The sequence below is a fragment of the Strongylocentrotus purpuratus genome, unplaced genomic scaffold (genome assembly GCF_000002235.5).
Source record: "Strongylocentrotus purpuratus isolate Spur 01 unplaced genomic scaffold, Spur_5.0 spur5_contig_858, whole genome shotgun sequence".
NCBI classification, from domain to species: Eukaryota; Metazoa; Echinodermata; class Echinoidea; order Camarodonta; family Strongylocentrotidae; genus Strongylocentrotus; species Strongylocentrotus purpuratus.
In genome coordinates, this window is record NW_022145566.1 from 2,894,297 (window position 1) to 2,920,404 (window position 26,108).

Genomic DNA, 26,108 nt, shown 5'->3' on the forward strand with positions numbered 1-26,108 from the left:
AAACGTAAATGGTTCCGCTCTTCGCACTGGAAGGGGGGGGGGGGAACTTAATTTATAGACGAAGATTAGTAGTCGGTAACGACACAACGAATTGACTTCTTTCTCTAATGATTTAATGAAACGTAAAACTAAAGTCAGACGAGGATTCCGGAGAGCGGTACAACGAATCGTCTTCTTTCTCTAATAATTAAATGAAACGTCGAAGCTTCCGCGCTTTGCGCGGTTGGGGGGGGGGGGGGGGAACTGAATTTAGATAAGGATTAAGAGTCGAGAACCATACAACGAATCGTATTCTTTCTCTATATAATGATTTAATGAAACGTAAAAGTTTCCGCGCATCGCGCGGGAGGGGGGGGGGGGGGAATGAATTGAGACGAAGATTAAGAGTCGATAACAACACAACGAATCGTCTTCTTTCTCTAATGATTTAATGAAAAGTAAAAGCTTTCGCGCTTCGCACGGGAGGAGGGAAACATAATTCAGACGAGTATTATTTTTGGGAACGGTACAACGAATCGTCTTCTTTCTCTAATATTTTTTTGAAATGCCAAAGCTTCCGCGCTTCGCGGAGGAGGGAGGGGGAAACTCGCCCCTCCCTACACTCACCCCCCCCCCCCCCCAATTACGTCACTGCTGGTCACCATTACGTACCAATATTTGGCTCGCATAATTTCAAATTTGGCCCCCCCCCCCTAAAAATTCCTGGATCCGCGCCTGATCATGACGATGATTTTTTTTTCTTAAATGATGTTTCCCTCTGTAGGTGCCCTTTTTTTCTTCCACAAAGTGCCTTTTTGATGTGCCCCCGCCCTATTTTGGAAGACGTTCCGCTCTCCCTACATTATGCTACATGGTGGTGATGCGGATTTTGTAGTTCTTTGACTCCCCCAAAGTTGTTTGCTCATTACGCCATGCACTGACTATCAGTCTGGGCCCCGTCTTACAAAGAGTTGCGATTGATCCGAACTCGCAAGTCCTCTAATCAACCGCAAGTTATGCCTGGATTACATTTGCTCCGGGCGCCGTACGATAAATTAGTCTACGATTTTTCGTAGACATCGTAGGAGGCTACGGGGTACGATCATGTTCACAATTGCTGTACGTTTGCTGCACAATCAGTGCGAGGCCTCCGGGTGATGCCCGTGCGGGGATAGTGCAATGCCACCTACGACATGTATACGGGCTTCGGGCTTACGATTTTTTGCAACTTGTTTAACTTCTCGCGAAACAAAATCGTAAGGGCTGCGGAGCCCGTGAAACCGTACGAAATCTCACGGTCGCCTCCTGCCTCTGCACAGAGGCCGCACGGAAAAGGGGACACGGGCAGGATACGGGCTCCGTAGATTAATCGCAGGCCAAATGTAATCCAGGCATTAGCTGTCTCATATGCACATAGTTGCGATTGTTATCAACTCTTTGTAAGACTAGGGCCCATGCAGCTTGGCTTTATCGGTCCCGATGGACGTCCAGTGAAACCCCAAGTGAAAAGTCCCCTCTTTTGTCAAATTATAATCCCTAACTAAGCATCGATCCGATCCGAACCAGGTATAGGAAGATATTTATTAGATATAGGTCTGCATTCTATGATGATCTCCACAATCATGATAATGTTGGTCTTCCTTGTACAGAGACTGTTCTTCACAACCCTTGTTATAGACCCCGGCCTTGACCCATTCTAAGAAAGAATTTTTGTTGAAGATCGAACCTGCGTGGGGGTGAAATCACCACCCGAATTAATAGGCCTACGTCCCCTTCCGCGTACCCATGTCTCCCAGGCTCTTTTGTTCTTTGACTATTAGCTCAAAGTAAAATACCGTTTCAATTGCTGAAATGTTGATTCGAATGAAAACGTGATTGCATTTTCTTGCACATTGGAATGTCAAATACGCCCTTTTCGTTTTCATTATCAGTAATCCTACGCCTACACGTTCTTCTATTAAGTACACTTTGTCCCTTTAAATGGAGCACGTGGTTAGCTAAAGTTGACTTTCGTTTTGTTGATCCCAGGGCCTCCTCCATGCACCGCGTCCACGCCGCTCCGCCTCACAAACAAAGGAACGCCGAAGATTGAACATTCATACCGCACTGCAGACAATCAGCTGAGCACGTCTTGTACAACATTCGCTGTTACAACGCTCCTGAGAAAGGAGTGAAAGCCAGAGCTATATCAAGACTAGGAAACATATACATGCTGCCATTTTGCGAGAGGTGAAGCAGCATTGGAGAGGTTCAGGAGTTTTTAACGGTGTAAGAGAGTACAGATATCAGAGATCAAGGCAAAATGGCTGACACATCCGCGGCTGCCGGTGGAGATGCAGGTGGAGAGCCCGTGAAGCGAGGGCGGGGAAGACCCCGCAAACCCAAGCAGGCCGTCGAGGTAAGTCATCCCAAGAAAATAGCTATGTACCTATGGCCATGTGTTTTCTACCATTTGCTGTAGGACGTAGGTTCAATCTAGGTTCAATTTGGTTATACTCACTCATCCATGTTATCACAATTTTTTTAGGAATCATTCATGATAACTTCTTTGTCACATTATTCATATAGTTTCATACATCATGTATTTTATGCCTGACTCTGACTTACATGTAGTTACAATTCTGACAGATTATGTTGATAAAATAATCAAAAAAAGCTTTTGCATTACTTAGTCTAAGTCTAAGTCTAAGTCTAGAGTTGACTAGACCAGTTCACATACATGTATCTGTCGTCGTAATTTAGAATGTCTAGTTGCATGCAATTAAATATTATTGTTACATGTTGCTATGTTTGCCAGACATTTGGTAATTAGTTATCAGGGCATTTTACAAATTTCAATACATTTGTGAAGATATCTATTGGAGCATTAAATAATATTTTACTATGATCAGGGAATCAAATGTCCTTCAATTCATTTTGGAGGAAAGAGTTTTGAAAGGAGGGAAGTTTTGAAAGAATTGTTATGGCAGGGGGGGGGGGGGAGTAGTAAAAACAGAAATGTGATATTATCACTAGTGGTGGTGGTGGCCGGTGGAGGGGGTGGGGGATGGGTGGGTACTCAGTAGCACCAGGCCAGGGCAGATCCAGGAGTTGCCAAAGAGGGGGCACAGTATTCCTAAAATTCACTGGGGAAAACAAAGATTTTCAGGAGTTTTAGGTGCCTTTTGATTTTTTTTGGACTCGTTTCTCTCATGAAAAAAGGTCACTTATCACCTCAAAGGGAGGGGGGCACATTTTGTAGCACCAGGGCAGCTCTAGGATTTGCCAAAGAGGGGGCACAATATTCCTAAAATTCACTGGAAAAAAACAAGGTTTTCAGGAATTTGGGGTGGGGAGGGGGGGGGGGCACATTTTGTACTTGTGTATTATAGGTATGACCTTCTTGGGTCTTTGGGACTAAAAAGGGGGGTAGTTGCGCCCCTAAAATTGGCAGTGTAAAATTATACAATTACTTTGGGGTTTGCTATTGTCAATGTTTTCAGCAAAAGGTACATGTATAATTTCTCTGTTTTGTTTGTTTGTTCTTTCCCTGAGCTGTGACGGCTCACAACTCATTTGAATTTTCATCACTGGTTGACAGGGAGAAGGAGTAGGGTAGACTATTCATTATCTGTGTTTTGGTTGTAATATTTTTAATTTCTTACTGTCCATTGCCATGGTATAGAGATTAAGAATATGCTACATGTTATTTAAAATTGCCCTGACTTCCCCTCCTTCTACAAATTAATCCAACCTATCCGCACCTCCAGTTAAAACTCAGAAGAGTATTTTGGAGGACCAACAAACCAAGTACCAAGTAACAGTTTTATTAAAAAGTGAGCAATTTGAGTGGCTTAGAAGGTATGTAATCATAGATTTGAGTATTATCATTAATATTGTAGCTGAAATTTTAATTTCATGACTTTATCATTACATAAATATTAAGAAAGTTTCATAGGAAATCTAATTATGTCCTTGAGAATAACCCAAACTCCACTGCACTCCACTGAAAAAGTGTTTGGCCTAACTTATATGTTATTCCCCCCCCCCCCCAAAAAATATTAACAATCCATGTATTTAGTGTGTGTTTGTGGGGCGGGGGGGGGGGGGGGGGGGGGCAGTATTACACCATGCTTTAGTGTCATTCGCTATTGTTTTTTTAATCAACTGTAGTAATTTGTTTAAAGGACTCCCTTGATTTGATTACTTTCCCAGATATGACGAATAAGCTACATGTATTTAGTTCCATGAACATAGACCAGTTATATATGTACAGGAAGAAAATCATTACCGATAGTTGAAATGTAAAACGTTAGAAAAGTGAGCTAAATCTCAAACAATTATAATACCTCCTTCCTTCTCTCAAGTTCATTGTGTAATTCAGTTTTATTGTGGAGTACACAGAGTGCAAGTTGTTGAGAGGAAGCTTTGGTACTTCACTTTTATAACCGACTGCCTTCCTCCGTCAGTAGGGGACAAAGAACCTAGATTTGATCCTGTATGGAGTGTAACCTTCATTGATCATTGTTTAAACAGGTGATTGACTGAGATCAAGGAGTACCATGTACATGTACTCTACTCCCATTCACCATCAGCAAAATGTGGTGCAAAGTTCAGGATGAGATTAATCTCATAATTAATTTATCTCATGCCCTCATTTAAATGAGTTTATTATCTGTACCTTTGTGGATTCTTTATTATTTTCTACACTGTATGTAGTTCAAGGAGGAATGTGCATTTTACATGATTACAAGATGGTATCTCCCAGAATCGGAAATGACTTGCACAACCAGAAACATTAGAATCTGTTTGCTTTTTAACAGCTTACATGCATCTCTGATAGACTGTATGAGAAACTTTCTACAACATGCTCGTCTGATTTACATGTACTTCATGAGAAACGTGTCTGCAACATTAATAGAACAGGAACTTTTGTGGTGTTTGTGGTGTTTGTGGTGTTTGTGGTATCTTGTTCTAACATGGCCATGTTGGTTTCACGTATCGCCATGTCTACAATCTGTATTAAATTCTTGGTATATTTCTGGAAGCATCTAAAAATGAAGAGGAAATTTTTAATTATATATGATAATAAATTTTGTAAGAAAAAATGCTGAATGTAATAGAAAAAGGAGCAGAGGAAATCTCTTGACCAATAATGAGAGAAACAAAGTTGGAATACATGTAAAACTCCTCACTTCCGGACACTACAGTAGCTGTACTCACTGAAGTATCCAGTTAACAACTAGATTATTCATACCCCTTGTGAATTTGATGATTTTTCGTAACTCAGGAATGAAAGGTGGACTGGTTAGATTAGGGCGTCTGTTGAATACTTTTAGTTTAGATGTACAGTAAGCTTCAATACATGTATGTCACAATCTCAAGAAACAAAAATCGGGGCAAATCCATTTTTCCACAAACTTAAAAAGATACAAGATTTACAACATGGAGTAAGGGTATGAATTATTTAGTTGTTAAATGTATGTTCCCATTGTAATTCCTTTTTTGAAGTGATCCATTACTGTTTGAATAGTTTGTACAATGTACGTACATGTGGAGCAAGCTCTATTAAACTAAATAATAATGATAATACAAGGAAAATGTGTTGTCAATTAAATTATCAATTAAATTATCAATTGAAATTCAAAACAGTCTTCTTTGTGCAGGCACTCAAAATCTTAGATGCATGGCTCTATGTTTAATCAGTGTCTTTGATATGGTGTAATATTGAAGCCCTAAACAAATTGCGCTTCAAAATGATCATGAAGTGCCTAAGAAAGTGAAAATATTTAAGTGTCCGGTTTTACCATACTCGTTTTCCCCAATAGATTGTAGTGTAATGAAAACCGTTAGGGACTCGCAAAATTTGATTTTGATTTTGATTTCAAATCATAAATATCTTGATAATCAGACAGGCGATCGGCTTGTAAAAGTCATGGGTTCCTGGCTGACCTAAAGGATTATAATTATCATTGCAGCATGAGCTAAAACCAGGATTTTGTTTCAGAATCTGAGACAAAGTTACAGGCTTACTAGTCAAGTCTCAATAGTATTGACTGATCCATTTTCCTGCAGTATTTAAATCCTCCAAAAGTCTTATTTTAAAACTTCTAATAAACAGTGACCTTTAACCTTTTCCATATAGGAATCGGATGAACCCAAAGAGAAGAGGCCACGAGGCAGACCCAAGGGAAGTGGAACCAAGTCACCCAAGAAAACCCAACCTCAGGTTCGTATTATTTCTTGTACAATGTATTTAATGTTGTTTGTTTGTGGTAAATTCTTTGTTTTTTGTTTGTTTGTCTGTTTGTTTTGTTTATGACTGACGTTTTAAAAGTGGGAATGAAGTTTTTAAAGGCCCACTGCACTACTTGTAGCTACTTGCTCCCTCTATATAACAAACAATGCCTAATCGGTGACCATTGGTCCCCCATGATCCTCTTTTTCTTATGTTAACTGAGAGCTGAGTTAATGAGATAACCACCTGTCCAGTGACCTTGCAGGGCGGTCTAATCCCTCCTGTAAACTATGGCAGATAAGCTTCAAGTTCAAGAGTGATGCTAGGAAAAGAATCTTTTGTAGACATTTTTGGAGAACATTTTTAACCAATGAAAAAAGTTAGTTAAGTGTAGCAATTAAATGTTCCTGCTTTTAGATCATACTGTAGGCCTATTTATTGTACTACAACTTAATATTTGTTTTAAACATGAAAAATTTACAATAAAATCTGATATCGAAGAAAGAAAAATAACTGTTTGAAAATGAATGAATTTGAGTTGTGTTTGGATAACCTTGCATATTGCACACCCGCTGCTTATGTCATCAACCAACATGAGTTTATTCTTTAGTTTAAACTTATTAGATTTACTTTCATTTCTTTTGATCTTGATTTTGATCTTGATTTTTATCTTGCCATAGTATTCATCTATCACCTAAAATAACTGTGAAATGCAATTCCATGGATATCTGAGCAGCAAAAGAAAACCAGTTTCAAGGTGGTCCTTTTTAATGATAATGCATGATTCATCTGCTTGGTATGTCAACCAAAGAAGATCTTAGCGATGTTTATTTTCCCACCATCTACTTCAAACTACAGTAGGAGAGGACTGTCTAGATTAGAAATAAAATGCATTTCTTCTGCTTGTAAGAAAAGAAGCAGAATGAAAACGAAACATAGAAACTGCATGGTGAGTTAAATGACCCCAGTCAATAGATATTGAAAAGAACTCCTTTTCTGAATAAGTTACCTTTGTCAATGTATCTACAGGCAATTTGCATGCCAGAACAGAAAAGAAGGGATTCAAAGGGGCTGAAGAAGAAGTGAAAGAAATGTACAACAGTCTGAAAAGAAAGAAAGAAAACTAACAAATGTAAAGGAGGGAAAATAATGAATTGTAAAAGGTATAAGGCATAAAGTTCTTGGAGAGGTGTGTGAATTCCAGAATCCAGGGTATTCCCAGCATTTGTCTAATTTCTTTAGTTTGACAAATTCTATAAGAAAGCAAAGTTAAAGTCGATACAAATCCACCCAGCTACATGTAAATGGTTTGTTATAGATTGTAATTGTGAATATCTACCTGAGTATGGATATCAGCAAATCAATGTCTCTTACAATATTTAGCACAGCACAGCATATTTGATGGGCATTTACTGCTCTGCACAAATATGTGGGTATTCACTTTGTTTTTAGTGTTCAGAATTCACATTAATGCGTCTACATGTCAAATCTTATTCAAAAGCTGTAAGTAGTGCGACTTTTTTGTTGTGTACGGTAGGTCCTATTTTTGGGAAGCCCCCAAACCACCTTGTGAGTATGGTACTGTATACATGTCAGCATGCACAATTCATTGAGAAATATTTCAGGGACCAAAAATTGAAATCATGATATATTATTAGGGGATGTTTGAGTTTCATTTTCTATTTAGATCAGGATAGATTGCTGTGAGTTACCAGTGAAGTATTTCCAGGGTAGGGTGTGGAATTGGAAAAGGTCATTGATCAAAGGTCAAAGGTCACTGTATGACATTGCAATAATGAATGGATTGGGTTCACATCTTGTTTGATTGTGTAGGGGCATGTGATAAACTATTGTTTATGTTTTGGAAATAAAAAAAGAGTCATCGTAGGACAGTAAATTTGGACTGCCAAAAATTATTCTGATCTGTGACTGCAAGTCTCATAAAAACTCTCTCAATGTTGTTGTTTGATAGGCCTGTAGACCTGCTTTATAGCAGGTCCAGATTTTCCCCCTTCTCTTTGGCCTCTCCTATTTTCTGTTTCCATTTGATTTTCCTAGACATGCTCACATGTTGTGTAAAATGACCATCAAAGGTTTGTAAAATACAAATCAGCCTTTATGAATCTATACAGTTCAGTTCGGACTATGCACAGGCTCAGTTCCATTGCGAAATATGTGAAATATGTGTGCCCCAAGACCCAGTCCTTGCCCAGTTCTGGGATTTAATACCAGCACTTGTAAGGCATTGAATGACCCATTAGCAAGGACAGATTGACCGCTCTCTTTTTCATTGTTTATATGAGATGATTGACCTGACCTGACTAATTTTTATCCCTCTCCCTTCGAGGGTGGTATTGGAAGCAAGTTTAGGGGTCGACTGTCAAGTCCGTCTTGACTGTCCAAGGAACATTTCCTTAGTCTGTTCGTCAGTCTGTCCATCTGTCCTTGTGTCCATCCCGTATCCTATCATCTCATATTTATTAAGGCTTCAGCTTGTAATTGTTGATTTGTCAACATGATTCAAATTGGATATCAAAGTATATACATGTATCATGGATTTTATGGTAAAAAATAGACCTTTTACAAGAACCTACATGTACCACCAAATTATATCATAGTGCAGAATGTTGAATGTAGTATCTAGTACATGTAGTTTATTCATATCTCAGATATTGGGTAAAAGTACATCCAGGGATTTACACTATAAAAAGGCGTTGTTTTTGTCTTATTCAGAAGATACTGAATAATGTAAAGCAATAATTCTTTTGCGGTAGGTTCATATGGAAGAAGAGACCAAGGCAGGAAACGTTGATGGAGGAAATAATAAGAGATTGATATGAGAAGACATAGATGTGAATTGTGAAGATGTTGTATATTGTGAATTACAACTCTATTTGTTGAATATTACTTATTGAAAGTTATTCATCAATTGTTTGCAATATGAAAAAAGGAAAAGAAAGTTAGCCAACAGGTTCTCTGATTTTCAATCACCTTGTAGGTACATGTACTTGTAACATCTGGATGCGGAGTATATATTTAGACACTAAAATGTTCTTTTTGAAGAGATAAGGCTTTTAAGTGATCATAATAGACATTACATACATGTACATGTACCTGCTTTATGCTTATACCATAGATAATAAAGGATAAAGGTGAATTTGTTCAAACACATAACAGCTTTTAATGGTTTGAAATCTTTCTTATCTTTATGTGAGATAATTCATCACAGCAAGTATCTTCACTCATTATCACTTACACATCTATCTGGATAGTGCCTTTATGTTGGTTATTAAAGGTTGTGAGAGGTTCAATTTTTTATTTTGTTATTTGATGATTATAGGCAGATACCAGTGGTGCCAAGCGAGGACGAGGAAGACCAAGGAAACGACCAGTAAGTAAATCAAACTCATCCAAATTTATGTGTATTTCTACTTTTGTAGATGTTATGTGATCATAACCAGAAGGGTATTAACTCTATGTAAACATATGTGACTTAAAGCCCTTTTATTTAGCTGTCAGCAGATGGTGTGTATATATATATATATGTACAATACATACATATAAACAAAATCCATGAACTCTTTGTTTGCTCCTTCAATTTATCTCCTCTCTCCAAATCTGGCACTATTAAGTGTTATTTCCCCCCTTTCTCTCCCTCTCTCTCTCTGTCTCTGTCTGTCTATCTCTCTCTTTCTTTTCTTTTCTCTTTTTATTGTATTTTATATTCTTTTTCAATTTTTCCACTGTGTTTTACAATCCACTATTTTCTCTCAGTTGGCCTAATTTCCCCCTTAAAAAAACAACATGAATATTTAGGCAGTATCATTGCAAAGATGGTGACCTTGATCATAACTGTATTATCTTTATTATCTGTATTATCCATTTTGTGCTTCTGAACACATTCCATAGATCAATGTATTTGGATATGAGTACATATTCTAGAAAAAAGAATCCTTTACAAATGGGAAGTTTTTATTTCCGATGAAAGAATAATTTGAATTAAGCAATGAGGCTTAGAGAGAAACCAAAGAGATTGAATGTGTTCATGCTTTATAATGGGCAGATGCAAAGCAGGTGCAAGATATATCATAATATCGTCTGTATTGTTGATGGGATTGGGGGTGGGGATAGAGGTTATTATTCAACTTATTATTGTCATTGTATAGATGTGTTTAGAAAAAGGATTAAATAAAAGGATAGTCAGGACATCGGTAGTCACTGTTAGACACGCAAGAGTTACGGTATCTTTCTATCAGATAAACTGAGTTTGATCTCATTCAGAGAAGAAAAGTAGAGATGTAGAGTACATCTAGCTTAGTCCTTGAACCGCCTGCCTGACAAATCAAAGATTGTGGGTTCAAATCTAGCCCTTATGTTGAGTGTTAACGTGCCCCTACCCTGTTCCACATAGACACAGGCTATGTTTCCATGGACAACATTCTGCACCTCAGATAGGATGTTAAATGGAGGTCCCGTGTGTAGGAGAGGCACCATCTACATGTATACATGTGAAGAACGTATTGCACTATTTGTTAAAGTGTAGGGGGAATCCCCAATGAAGTAGTACAGTACATCTGCACTTCCCAATCAGTTATTTTTGTTTAGGCGTTTGGTTCCCTTTTGATAAATCACCCTTTGCTTGGCATAAAGGGGGCCAACAATAATTCTTGTCAATTTCTGAAATGTTCAGTTTACATTGCTATATTTAGTATATCACTGTAAATGAAATCTGTAGTAAAAACATGGCAATTTGCTGTTCCGGAAATGTACTTGTAGGCCTAAATTTGTTTGTGCTCTTCTTCTAGGCATAAGATAAAAGAGATACATTTTTACTTACCAAGTACTAGCTCTTTTGGACTGAAAAAAAAGTTATATATCGTTTTTCAAATATACGAAAAGTCAAAAGCAACAGTTTTTTAGTTTCTATGCATGCATGCCTCTATAGATTTTATGGCTCAGTATTTCATAAAATCTTTGAATAATAGTCTAATGTCTCCTAGTATATTGAAAAAAATTGGGGAATGCCACATTCTCTAGCTCTGCACCTGCTGTATTTGAATGTGAATAAAACCCCATGAACTGTGTAGTATTATGTATGGGAGAGGGTCCTACAATGAGTATATATAACCCAGCCTGCACACAGTCACTCACTTACTGTATGGCAGAGCTAGCAGTGTTGGCTGGAATGGAAGCCTGATAAAAAGCAGCATATTAAATCTCCAGCCATGGTTGTCCTTTGTATGAACCCTAGAGTGTCAAGTCAAGGCAATGTCATTGCCCTAGCTTTATCCATGAACACATACCACATGCCTATTAATGAAAAGAGGAAAATCCTACATCCTCTAGTCTACTGCCAGCCAATTTTATGTTTTCACAAGATCGTTATTTCTCTCTGCTAGTTTGCTTTAAGGGGTTTATTTTGGATTAGTCAATATTATCTGCTTATTTTTCATTCCAATCGGAAGGATAATGTAACAAACCCATCTTGCATTACTAGCTGCTTTAAAAAGTGCAGCTTGTAATGAAATTATAAATGACTTTAGGCTGTGAAGAGGCTAATCAGCTTGCACACTTGTGCCTCCCATAACTGGCTGAAACCAAACTTCAAATTGAGAGGAATGCGCTTGTTTCCCTGGGGTGGTTAAATCACAGTAAATGTCTCAATGCTCTACAAGGTGTACAGAGGAAAGAAATATGAGTGTATAGTTGGCAATTTTATTCACACGTATGATGATAGCATGCAATATCTGTTTATCACAGCTTAAATCTGAACATTTCTAAATTATGTGTATACAGTACATGGACTATTATGTTGAAACCCAGTTTGAATTTTGTGAAAATACAGGTATGTCTAGTCTTATGCCATGTATGCCAAGTAGATATTACCCAGTGAATTAGGAACGATTAAAATATGTTTTAAAGGTATTACAAAGTTTTGGTATGTGGTCATGAATTTGGTTCAAATTTAACATATTGGAAGCATATACATGTATGCGTTCCTACAATATTCATTGATCATTTTCCCGGTTGAAATCGAGTCTAAAGTCATGAAATTATTAATAATAAACTCTATATGTTGTATAGCTCCCTCTCAAGGTCAAGATATTAATTTAGCTATGAAACAATGATTCTTGACTAAAATCAAGCGATTAGCTATTCCCGTTTGGAAATTATATATCACAACTACATATTCTGAGATTTTCATGATCGCAGCTACCATTGTACGGCCGTAGGCGCTATTTGAAATTTATCAAAATTTACCGGGAGCACCGGAAAATTTTTATATTCAATATTTCTCGAAAACAGAAGTGTTTTAGGGGTTAATTTTTGTAGTGCTTACATGTATAATACATCCACAGGGGCATCCAAATATATCAAAATTGTAAAGAATCAATATCCACCCAATTTTCAAAATTTCCCGAAACTTTGTATTACCTTTAAGATGCATCTGTACATCTACCCAATTTTGACAACCTCTTTGTCACTGCATGGCATCATTCAACAACCTGTACGCATTATTTTATGAAAAATTCACTGATATATGACCCTTGTCAAATTCCAAGTTTCCCTTTAATTTTTAGGGGAGGCATGAGAGATTTAAACAAAAATCTTTTAAAAGGTACACATGTAGTCATGTACATGTAGTGGGTTGAATACATGAATAAAACAAGCAAAACTTCAGTCCAGTATACAGGTGTATTTCAATGATCCTTTCTTAAATAGGCCTACTGCATACAGTGGTTACCAAATAATTTGTTTACCAGTATATTAGTGAACATTCCTTTATCATCCAAATGTCTATCAAGTGATTTGGTCATAAACTTCTCAATGACTTGACTCTTAATCGAGCTAGACGTTTTAATCAGAAAACATCACACACGAGCACAATAAAACACAGTACAGTTATCAATATATTGTCATCATTAAAAAAAGGCACTGGTACACTGTCAGGATAATTGCACTGAAAAAAAAAGGTTTACATTATGTATCGAGCTTTCGTATGATTTTCTATGAATATTACATGTACACAATTATGTATTGTCATACAATTATTCTAAAGATTAATGATGATAGCGTCGACCAGTCTAGACATAGAGTTATTTGATATCACTGTTAATTGTTTAATGTAGCCACTGTCTATTTGACTATTTGTACCCTGTGCTTCTATCTTTCTTGCACAAATTTTTTAGTCAATGAATTGAAAGGTACATGTAGTAATGGAAGATTTTATTAGACTTATGGGCAGGCTACTGGCCAGTCAGAAAGGAACAAGTTAACGACACGGAAAAAGTAGCTCTAAGCTTTGTCATTTTTGAGAAGTCCACTACAGCCAGTAAGGAGCGTATCACAGCAAAAGGCAATATTGCCCTTGACGTACTTCAAAACCTGCATCTATACCGCACAATATAAATCAAAAGAAGCATGTCAAGAGGAGAAGAAATTGAAGAGCGATAGATGGAAAAGAATAATTGATCATGAAACAGAAGGGGTGGTAAGAAGAGACAGAAGAAGAGGAGAGGGAAGAGGGTTCCCAAATGTGATTCATGCCAAAGAGTTTCATCTACTGCAGATGTAGAAGTATTATTGAAAACTTTCTTCAAGATGTTGACTTATATGTTACCGAATTATAATTTGTGTTGTTTTTTGTTTATCTAATATAGGTAGAGGAACCAGTGGAAGAAGAGGAGGAAGAGGAAGAGGTAAGAAATGCTAGAATTTGATGATATTTTTAAAGTTCGTTTTGGAAGGGAAAGTTGGTAATTAGTGAATAGTGTGACAAAGTGTTGATTACAGTGCATCATTGTGAACTTTGGAAAGATACGATGGTTAATAGGATCCCCAATGAAATAATACTGCAATGTGATTTAGAGAGGGGTGTAAACAAATTATGATATGATTTAAAGGGCCCAGTGGCCAAGGGTATTTGATTGAGTAATTTAAGAATGGTCCAAAATGTCCATAATTGTTCATTGTGAGGAAGAGATGTAGCAAGATCCATGTGTTTTGACAGTATCCATTGGCTTTCTTTTGTATCTAACCTATCGATGTCCTATCTGTAACCTTGCCTGTTCAACAGAAAATGAAATACACTTGCTAATTTTGTAAGCACTCTGAATAGTCTTTTGAAAAATGTAATAATAACAATAATAATAATAATAATAGCCTAATAGTCCACTCCAAATTTTATTAAACCGAAACGGAAATTTTTTTTGCCCAATTGATCGTGAGCCCGGCAGCCACTGAGCAGCGCCAGATCGACGTTGCTCTATCCCTTATTGTTGAACGCCAAACAAGGTAGCAACAACTCCCATCTTTTAACGTCTTATCAAAACTAGCTTTGATGTAATTTCTCAATCAATAAATCAATAATTAAAATCCACTTTAGATCTCTATTCATTGATTATGATCTAACTGTATTTCGTAGTGACAAGTGGTTATTCTAAATTTTGATAGTGAAAAAAATACACAGGGGCTCGGGACGAAATAGCCCCTGAAATGCCCCCCAAAAAGAAAAGAGCCCCTTTGGAATGCAAAACAAATTTTAGAGTGTTAATTTCATGCAGGCAAGTTTGAAAGGTAGCCCCCGAAAAATGAATATTAATTTTTCCCTGAATTTTGATTGCATCGATCACTAGGAAGCCGTAGCTGAAGATGACGAGTAAAGAGGAGGAGGACCATCCATCAGATGAAGGGAGAGAACAGTGGTCTCTGAAGAGTCTTTATCCATCCATCCCATCCCATCTCCTCCCCAAGGATGGTATCATCATTGCCACCACAGCAACCCTACAAAACATGCATAGATGAAGACGAAACATGAGAGCTTTTTTACAATAAATAAATCGTCATTGCCTTTGCAACAATCATAGGAAATAACCCTTATTGGTTAATAAAAAATTAAAAAAACAAATCCTTGTACGATGTGTTCACTGGATGTAAAACTTCACTGAGCTTGTACAGTGTACATGCGTGTATATAATTTTACTTGTATACAACTTGCCTTAATCAAAATTTGGATAGGTACCCATAATGCACTGCAGGATACATCGGTCTCGTTCCAGACATAATGATAGATAATGCTGTACTGCTTTGAACCGATGTGTCATTCAGAGTTGGTTCTCCTTAGTTCCACAAATTTTAATGAAAGATCTGATAATTGCAAGAATTGATATTTGATAATCATTAAATTCAAAAGAATTCAATAAAATTGTACATTTTAGCATTGCCTGCACCTTGTTAATCAGACGTCTGTGACTCCAGTGGAAGGTAAACAAATGCTCTTGTACATTGGTCAGACAGGATATTGGATCTGTATGAAATTTTGAACATTTAATCACAATGTACACTGTATCTATTGCAATGACAATGAAAGGCTGGCTTATATCAGTATTCTAGTAATCATTTGACAGAGTTTCAAGAAATTGGAGGAAAAAATTTCTCTTTCATAAGACCATTGATTTTCATAACACAAATTGTAACATAATCTTGTATATGTATTCTCCATTTCAATTGTGATTTTGTACATTACACGTTTGTTTGTGACAGACATTAAGTTAACAATTTATATTTTTGTTTGATAGTTAGTGTGTTTTTTATATATATTTACCACAATTAAAAAAACAATGTTGTCCAGAAAAAAATGATTACTCTGTATGTTGCAAACACTTCAAAATATTGTCTCATTTTGTCATCAACAAATACTGTTACTTTTATCAGCTTGTAATATGTCCATTATGATTTGTTACGATTGTTTCTAGTGAGGGTGTGCACCGGTTTGTATTTTTCCAAAAAGGATGAAAACATCTTGACACTAAACTGGTAATAATAGGGACATGTGTTACTGCGCTTTATTACGGTTTATGTGAGTGCAGGATGGTCAATGTCTTATGTCATTCCTAAAACCTCAAAGGAAAAAAGGAACAAATATTTCAGGAAGGTTTGCAGCAGAAAAAGGAAAGAAATACACAAATATATATTCAATAATATGGTCCTGCTGCTGTAGAGAATATGTAAGGTATGAAAGTCCATTGAATTAACGCTCTTTCCCATTAATTTGCACCAATGTCTTCTTGAATACCTGGTGTTGTCATTTACATCTTTGTGTTTCTGTACATATAGAGGAGGAAAATACACGATACACACCAATAACCTAGCTGTTCAAAGATTGCTTATTTTCCTTAAAGTTGGATTGCACAGCAAAAGTTAGCAGATTGCATACTGATACGCTAAAACCAGTGTCTCAAATATATGTCGGAAACAAAAACCTTGTGAAATTGAGTAAAGTGCTTTAATTTGAGTCATTTTACCCGTACACAAGAAAAAATATATTCTTAAATCATCAGAAGCTCTTTCACAAGTTTCACCAATCATAATATACTCTTGCTATTTTGTGGTAGTGTTCACACATTATTTGGTCTTTGTTCAGTTTCTGTTGTGAATTTTAAAGAAAATGTAATGTGAACAAGTCTACCTCACTTGAATAGGGGTGCTCTGAGCAAACCTCATGCTCGATCATGAAGAAAGAAAATGCAATAGTTCATACAGATTTATTTTGATGAAACCGAGACAACAGGGCCAATTGACATATAAAAAAATAGTGAGAAATTGAAGGTGTTGTGCTTAACAGTTTCATGGAGCAAGCATTTGTTATTAAAAAGAAAGCAACACGTGGTGTCATGTAAGAAAATATCTTTTGTTCATGTCAAGCAGAGGACATCGACCTCAACACAATATCAAGGTTCAAATTTGAAATCATCTGTCGGGTTGAAGTTTTGTGCGATATCGTGCGATATATGATGTAACATAGCGGTTATGCTGCAGTGTTGGTAAATTTTAAACAGGTGTAAAGGTGTAGTGCTTCTAGTCTTATGAAATGCATGCTGTCGAAATAGGTATCTTGTATCATATTCACCCATCGCCCTCCCTCAAAATAATTTCGACCCATTACACCCGTATCTTTTTATTTTAAAGTCAGGGCCCAACACCACGTTCCATTTGCTTTGCTTTGATCTGAGAGAGGTTTCTGATAGAACAATGTGCTGTGTGACCACAAAGCATTTGCACTTTTAGACATCTTATTTCGGCACTGGGTTCTAGTTCTCTTCAAATGCAGTCGAGGGCATTGGTATCTTTTGTTGTACTGTAAATGCGTTTTTCCAGATTTAAAGTGTCATTATGCGGTTCCATTTTCCAAACATCCGTCTATTGTTGATACAATCCTTGCTGTGTTTTTTTTGTCATGAGTGGATTGAATATGATTATGTTCAGTATCAAAGCACCATAATGTCTGCTGGAGCGAAACAAGTTGATGGTCCATGAATGGTATCTTAGGTACATCATAGGTGGGATGATTCCTTCCTATTCTAATCATATTTGCTTGTCATCTAATGTAATGTAATCAATGTTAAAACCAAAAAGTATTATTAATGAATATAAATATAATTATTTTGTCATGAAATTGCCCTAATTCAACTTCATGTATGTATTGTTGGTTTGTTAACTTGTGTCACTGGGCTGTACAAGCAGCCATGTATTCAAAGCTTTTGCTATGTGTGGTTGTAACATACTTCTCACAATGTTTGCTGATGTATGTCCGTCTCCATTTTACTGTTTATAGATTTAAAACCAACTCATCATTTTGTCCTCAAAAATATAGAAAACCAAAACAGGAGAAAAAGGAAGAAGCAATAAACATTCGCTTGATTTTCTTAAAAGTGTCTTGGCACTGCATGAAGAAAGATTTAATAAAAATTCCATCATTCTCTCTCTTTTTCCCATTTAATGAAGGAAAACACAGGCGTGTTATTTTAGACCAAAATAAAATGGCCATAAAACAGGGATGCCAGTTTTCAGGCAATAGCCTGAATTCAGGCCCTGGCAAGTTATTTTCTGACCATAGTTTAGGCTTTTTTGTGTACAAAATTGCTCATTCTAGGTAATTTTCAGGCCCTCCGATCAATTTTAACTGGCATCCCTGCATAAAACTCCTGAATTGCAGTCTAAACCTCCGTACATATATTCAATCTGGTTAGTGCTCTAATCTCAATAGCATTTAACAGATCTCTGCCCATTAGAATTTAAAAATGCATGTAGGTTTGCATGTATAAGTGAGTGGCTTGTTACATCATAGTTTGAAAAGTTCATGTATGAAAGTTCATTAATAAAAGTGTTTTCTATGCGTAGTGTGATGTTTTGTAGCTTAGGAATAGTTAACTTTTTTAAAATAATGAATTGTTTGTGTACTATAGTGCTTGTGAACAGCTTTTTACATTTAAATATGTTTTGTGACAATGCTAATTTTTCATGTTTTTAAAAAATAAATGTGTACTGTTTCAGTAAAATATCTAGTAAGTTGTTTTTATTGGTCAGTTTTACACTAAATTTGGAATCAAGACCCAGTTTTACCGTCGGTTAAAATCGGCCGAATATACCAAATCGCAAATGTACATGTATTTAGATTTCATTCTTTTTCCTTCCACAATTGTAACTAGTGACTACCTCAAAGCTTGCCAGGGGAATAATAATAATAATAATAATAATCTAATAGTCCACTCCAAATTTTATTAAACCGAAACAGAAATTCTTTTTTGCCCAATTGATCGTGAGCCCGGCAGCCACTGAGTAGCGCCAGATCGACATTGGTCTATCCCTTATTGTTGAACGCCAAACGAGGTAGCAACAACTCCCATCTTTTAACGTCTTTTGGTATGACGTGGCCGGAGTTCGAACCCACGACCTCCCGGTTGCTCTACTGACTGAGCCAACACTCCGGTGACAGTCTGATATAGCAACATGTAACTGTATTCTGGCAATTAAAATTCAATGTACTCACAACATGCTAGTACAATAGTTCATCACTAGCTAAGCCCTTGGAGTATAAATGCGACCATTTTAAGTACATTTGTGAACAGGTCTGTTTTATGTATTCACACTCTACTCGTCTATAAACATATTTGTATACATATTTCTTGCATACCTCTTAACCAAAGTTGCCCCATTCCTCACGATTTGTAATAAGGTTCTTGAAAGAAATATCCTAAACTTTAATTCATAAGCGAGCAGGGATATCACAAACAGCTAGTGAATCAGGATTGGACAAGATATTGATTTGGTGTATGCCTGGAAGAATCATATTACAGCATGTACACAAAAAAAAGAGTCTCCTTTTTTCAGACATGATGCATTTATTGTTGCCACACATTGCAGTACAGAATAGAACTATAGAAGTGACACAGGACAATCAAAATGATCACAAATTCATTCAAATTTTGTACTAAGAATATACAGAAATCGTCCAGTAAATACTAGCCGACAGAGGCTATACTTTTACCTCTGCCAACACTTACTCATACTTTACTAATGTCGCCCATAATCATTCAACTTAAAAACTTTCATCATTAGGTTTTCCATTAGAAATCAATTTGATCCATTATATTTGTTGGCGAGTTCATGGACATACTTGTGCAAATATATTCTCAATCTTAATTTTTCCAGAATACATTAAATATTTTATTAGCTACATTTGAAAATCCTAATAAACGTATATGAACTGTTTCAACATGCTCAACAACCTTTTGAAAAGATATTCGGGATCTTCCTCACGACATGTTTCTGTATTCTGTAACATCCCACAATTGAGGATCCTTCAAAATCCTGCAGATACATCTTCAGAACAATGCAAATGCTCTATTAGTTGACAACATTAAATGTGGCAATAGTGTCATTGCCATTCACTGGACACAACAGCTTGAGGCTAACACTTAAGAGCTGAACAGTAAGATTTTACCAGGAAAATGGTAAAGAGCCTCAAAGTGGGTTTCAGCAGTGATGATAAACATGTAAGGCTTCATCCACACATGTCAAAGTAAACGTGCCCCCTCCCCCCCCAAACAAAATCAAAACTGCCCCAGAAAAATGAAATGAACAAAGCAAGTGCAATTGAACCACCAGGCTCAGTTCCATTTATTCGCTGATGACACACAACTCTCATCTTGCATTTCGACCAACTGTTGCTTAGGCTACTTTCCTTCAGATGGAACAGTGTATCAGTCACATATAAACATGGTTGAGTTCCATGACTAAAACTAAATCCAGAAAAAACTAAATCCAGAAAAGACTAGGATGATGGTACTGGGATCTTATCACAGCCACTCTGCTTTTCATTTCTGCGATCCGGACTTTGGAGGTCATATTATCTCTCCATCGGGTTCAGTTCGGAATACAGGAGTTGTCTTTGACCATAATTTTTTGGGGGGAGGGGGTTTACTGTGTCATATGTAAACGAGGCTTAACCCTGTCTCAAATTTAAAAAATATAATCATTCACAAATCTTTAACAAAATCTAAAAAGAAATTTAAAACATCTCATCTGCAGAATAGTATATGTACAAGTACTTGTCAATTATTTGGTACACTTTTGGCTTCACAAACAACAAGGCAAGAGTATGATGTGGAATGCACATATCAACAAGTACTGAATACTACAGCACATAGTGTGGCAGGAAAGTGAATAAATAGGTGAACCGTGTCCATTCATTCACACAACTATAGAGAGAGAGGACATCCACATCCATACACAAAGCAATATATGATTTCATACAAAGGCATTAATTACAAGAAAATGGAATAATACCTCAGAAGAAGTTGACAATATTGTGCACAATTATTACATGATGCATACATATTCTTATGTAACATTTTATAAATATTACAGCATTTTACTAAATCATAGATTCTCAGAATGATCAGAACTATGTACTTTAAAAGGATTCAAAATTTTACTGGAATGGTCACAATTCAGCACGCTTACATTATTTCAAGAAAAACCTTGATTAGGCCTTTAAAAAAAATTTGTATTGCCCTTTAGGTGCTAAAACATGGGTCGGCCGGTCAGAATTTTTTTTTTTTATAACTCCCTCTTGGGCTGATATTTCTTAGTTTTGAATGCTTTACCGGTACCGGTAAAACATTTTTTTCTAAAAAAAAAGTTAAAAAAAAAAAAAAAAAGCAGACCGTCGATTTCAAAATTTTGGGTCGGTCGCAAAGGGCAATACAACATCTTTTTTTTTAGGCCTTATGAACACCATCCAACCAATATTTCTTGCTTTATTTAACAAACTCAAAAACAGGGACTTCATTGTACTCCAACTTTCCTGAATTATTCACTATCCTAGCCTCGTTTTCAGCTTGGGTGCCATCAATCAAGGGGGGAGGCAAGCAAAAAATATTTTTACAAGAATTATATCGACAGTAATTTCAGTAAATAATATATCCTGCTCCAAATGAAGAATAGTGAGTAGAATACAGAATACAAAGAAGTCATTCATCAAAGATTGATTCTAAAGCTGCCTCTGAGTGGTTATATCACATTCAACGCCGTGGATTTACACAAGACACACATCTAATCATTTCTCCAAACCAATTTGCAACCCTTTTTTAATGCATTTTCTTTCTCATCTGTATTGAATAAGCTTATGATGGTATAAGCAAGATTATAAATTGTGTTTGTATCCTAGCTTTTAGGCACAAAAAGTCTCGAAATAGATTTCCAATTTTTAATTATGTTTCCTTCTTGGGTATGAATTACTCCCAATGAAGTGGAAAGTTGTATTATCAACCAACACTTACATTATTACCTTTGCATGCAATCTAATTTCCAATAAAAATGCACTTTTAATATGTTAAAAAGCAAAGTACCATTAGGCTCTGTGAACTAAAAAGTTTATTGCATGCATCATTCAGCCTTTTCTTGCTTCCTCTCTCCTACTATACTATACTTTGAGTCGGCCATCTTGAAACTTTCACAAACTTTAAAAAGATACAAAGATATACATCGACTTGCTTGCATAAGCCTTTTTTTTTTTAACTTAAAGAGGACCGTATACATGAGCTACACATATTAGCAAAAGCAATACATGTAGAATGCTCATCATGTAATTTCAGTGGCCATATATATCAGCAATACATAGGCCAGAAAATAATTCAAAATCTATTTTTTTTAAATGGTTAACAGCAAAATCCTTTTGTATCTTCTTATTGGAAAGTTGAGACTAAAAATTGATGTACTAGCATGTGCAAAAACTGTTGGAAAGAAACACCTTGGCCCGAATTCACAAAGCAAGGTTTGAGCTCAAACCTCCTTTTGTTTCGCCAAACCTCGTTTTGTTCTTTACAAACCAGGTTTGTAAAAAACGCGTAAAACGCGTCATATGACGTACGAAAACCAAGGTTTGTCGACAAACCTCCTTTGTGAATTCAGGCCCTAAAGTCTCAAAAGAGGCGCGATAGCTCAGTTGGTAGAGCAGCGGTCTCGTAATCCTGTGACCCGGGTTCGAAACCAAGTCAATGCACCGGTGCCCCTTGATAAGTCACTGTAGGATAATGAACGAGACTTACGGAGTTCATTGTCCGTCTAATTGTGACTTAACCAAGTGCATTTCACAATGCACGAGCTAAAAACATGCATTATTTGTTTCATAAGATGTGTCTACAATACGAGTATAAAGTCACGAAATTGATGGTTGTTATCACCAAATGCACTCCGCGTGCATATGGTAAAAGGTTAATGCATGCACACGTGATCCATTTTGATGCTTCACACTGGCTACTTTCTTGGAACCATTTCATAACACCCATTACGGTGCTGCTTTTGGAGTCAAAACCCAGAAAACAAAGTGCTTGTGAATTTGATGACATTCAGATCTTTGTGTGAAACAATACAACTATTGAAGGACCAAAACTTCTTCCCATCAATCATACAATGCATAAAATATCATGTTCACAGCTATTTATACTATTACCATCTTAAGTTCCTACAGTAATAACAAGTGCATTTGGTTTTGTTCAGAACTATAGCAATATTAGAAGATTTATAAGCAACAATCACTTTTTAACAGATTTTACAAAGATTATGAACATTTCCACTCCATCAACTCAAACAAGTTTATACAATGTACAAGATGTACCAGCAGTAACGGTTATGAGGGAAAACAGAGGCAGCATTTGACGGGAAATGAAGAAAACAAAAATCATCCCCAAAGCAGTACAAAAAGCCTATTAAAGCATAGATAACAAATTAGCACATTTCTGCATAAAAATAAAAATACATCTCTTTTGCTTTATATAACATCAGCAGAATCCTACTCTAATTATAAATTCAGACCATCAATTTTCAATATATGATTTTAATATCTTGTACGTTTTGTGCATTCCTTGTTAATTGCACACAAATCCTAAACCCTTTTGTCTTTGAATATGATTGACAATTGAATAGAAATGGATCTAAATCTGATATTTATTATTATAATATACTCTCTGATATTTGTTCTTTTTATACTGATATTGCAAGCAAAAAACTATTTGGCAAGAGAAAAAAATTTCAGCTCATTCTACTGAAATGCCCAGTGCTAAAACTCAGAATCATTTAGCATATGATAAATAAAAGTGATTTAAGTTGTATCTCATTTCCAACTTCTCTCTTCACTAAAGAAAACTTAAAAGATAGATGTCAACATTTTGAAAAATATACAGAGAAGACAAATATATTTTCTTAAGGGAAAATTCACTAAGTTTGATAAATTTGAAATATAAAAAAAATATCTTGGGGGTAGATGACTGTCAGACATTATGTCGGTATGGGGAGGTTGTGATAGGGAAATAAATATAATCAGATAAGAAGGATATATACTTTTCATCCTTCTGCAGTACGGGCCATAATGACATCGCTACTAGGATTTTTTCCTTCTTCACAAACAGTTGACTATTCCTATGTCCTCTGCAATTCCGAGATAACATTTGATTCTCAGTATTTGTCATGAGCATATATATTCCCAACCATATTCATTATACTGATAGTTCACTAGGTCCTTTGAACCTACTTAAAAAAAAGAAAACTTTCTTATAACTGTAATGTGATCCATTAATCTTGGTCTAAGGAGACACGAACGAACGAACAAACGAACGAACGAACTGCAATGATGACAATAATCCTCTTATCCTCACCTTCATTTTCACACCTATACCCCATTCACAGTGGCCTCAAACACCGCGACAGCAGCGGGACTGTCCCGCTGCTGTCGCGGTGTTGTCTTCAGTGTGAAGGCTCGGACCCGTTATAAACTATCGCGGGATAACACCGCCTCGCGATAACGCCGCGACAAACTATCGCTAGGTTCGCCTAGCTACAGCAGCGGGACAGTCCCGCTGCTGTCGCGGTGTTTACTCAGTGTGAAGGCTCTCCGCTATAACACCACGACAAACACGTGTGATTTGTTTACTTACCTATCACTGACCTCTTTTCTCCAGCAATGGGGAACATAAAGTGAAATAGAAATAAAGTAACCAGTGGATTCAAATTGATTTTATTATTATGTAGATATTATAATTATCCAAATAAAATTATTTCACACTTCAAAAAATTAAAATATTCTGACTGGAAGCAATAAAAATGCTAGTTTTTTAAAAAGTAATATGATCGAGGATACAAGAAGCAACTTGACATGTTTACCTTTTGTGTAAAGTACAGCTAGCGTGCGCAATTTCAAGCAATCGAAAACCCCGCGCTGAAGTATTTCCGGTCATATCGGGGTCACTCGCGGGTCATGAGCCATGCATACACGTGTTTGTTACGGAGGTAATAAAAATCACCCGCTGCAGCGTGAATGGGTACATGATATTTATCCCGCTGCTGCAGCGGGATAACTTTTCTACTGTGAATGCATTTGTAGCGGTGTTATGGCGGTGTCGCCGCTCCGCTACAAATTTCAAAACCACTGTGAATGGGGTACTAGTGTACATACATTTTGCCTGACCAGACAAATCCCCTTTTTTTCCTCTTGTTTTTGGATAGGCCTGTAGAGGGCGCTTCTTGAATAGGGAGGGGGTAGAGCTATATTATCCAGAGTTTGTGTGTGGACTTGGTAAAAAGCAAGGTCAGAGTTCGAAGTGTGTAGTTACTGTATACAGATCAAGTGTGTCACGGTACACACAGCTTAAAGATAAACTTGAGTTCTGGTAAAAAAGAAAATGAATTCTCACAGAATATAACGAAACTTACACTGAATGTTCAAGATTACAAATAAATGTCATGTGCCAAACAATTTTGGAAGAAAATGTATACTGGTTGAGTAATGAGCATAGAAAGATAAGGAAATCAGGGTAGTACTAGCCCCGACACCATGTGTGTTGTCCCATATACATCTTTCTGTGTAAGTGATTGTTACTTTACCAAGACTCTGCCAAATTTATGATGATTTTGATGACTCCAGAACCTTGCATTACACACCATTACTTACATGCTACATGTATATGATCAACTGTTTCTGATCCATTCCACACCTTTTCTTTCACAATGCAATCGCATTACCAGAACTCAAGTTTATCTTTAATATTCATCAGTACAGCTGCCATGTTGGTACTATTGCTGTAATTATTTTGATTTTTTACTCCATGACATGTGTTGGAGTTTGATCTGTGTTCATAAAGACAAGGCCCAAAGGGAATATAATATCATTTCCGAACTCTGTAATTGTTTTTTGAATAACCCTATTCATGAATCTGTGCTTGTGACGCTCTTGATTGCTCTCATAATGATAGACCGAGTGAATGTGAGAGAGAGAGAGAGAGAGAGTTGTTGAGCAAGTCTGTGTGTGTATATGTGTGCATGCTATGCCATATACAGTCAAACCTACTTTAGTGACCACCTTTCTACAAAGACCACCTGTCTACAACAACCACATTTTTGGTTTCCCTTGAAAATGGTTTCTAATTGAAACATGTACTAAAGGAACCTGTCTACAAAGACCACTTTTTGTGTTTTCTTTGGGCGGTCACTATAGACAGGTTTGACTGTACTTTGGCAAGTGACCCATTGCATTCACCAAATTAATGTGACCACTCGGGAGTGGGAGTGGGATTGT

General features: G+C 36.6%; 1 protein-coding gene across 1 annotated transcript; it reads left to right on the top strand.

Moving 5' to 3' along the window:
• The first annotated feature begins 1,851 nt into the window (after window positions 1-1,851).
• On the top strand, window positions 1,852-18,518 carry LOC115929266 (high mobility group protein HMGI-C-like). Its single transcript, XM_030997959.1, has 5 exons — window positions 1,852-2,377; window positions 6,104-6,187; window positions 9,537-9,587; window positions 13,858-13,896; window positions 14,833-18,518. Exons 1-5 carry the CDS (start codon window positions 2,282-2,284, stop codon window positions 14,857-14,859), a joined length of 297 nt encoding a protein of 98 aa, XP_030853819.1. The 5' UTR covers window positions 1,852-2,281; the 3' UTR covers window positions 14,860-18,518.
• The last annotated feature ends 7,590 nt before the right edge of the window (window positions 18,519-26,108 follow it).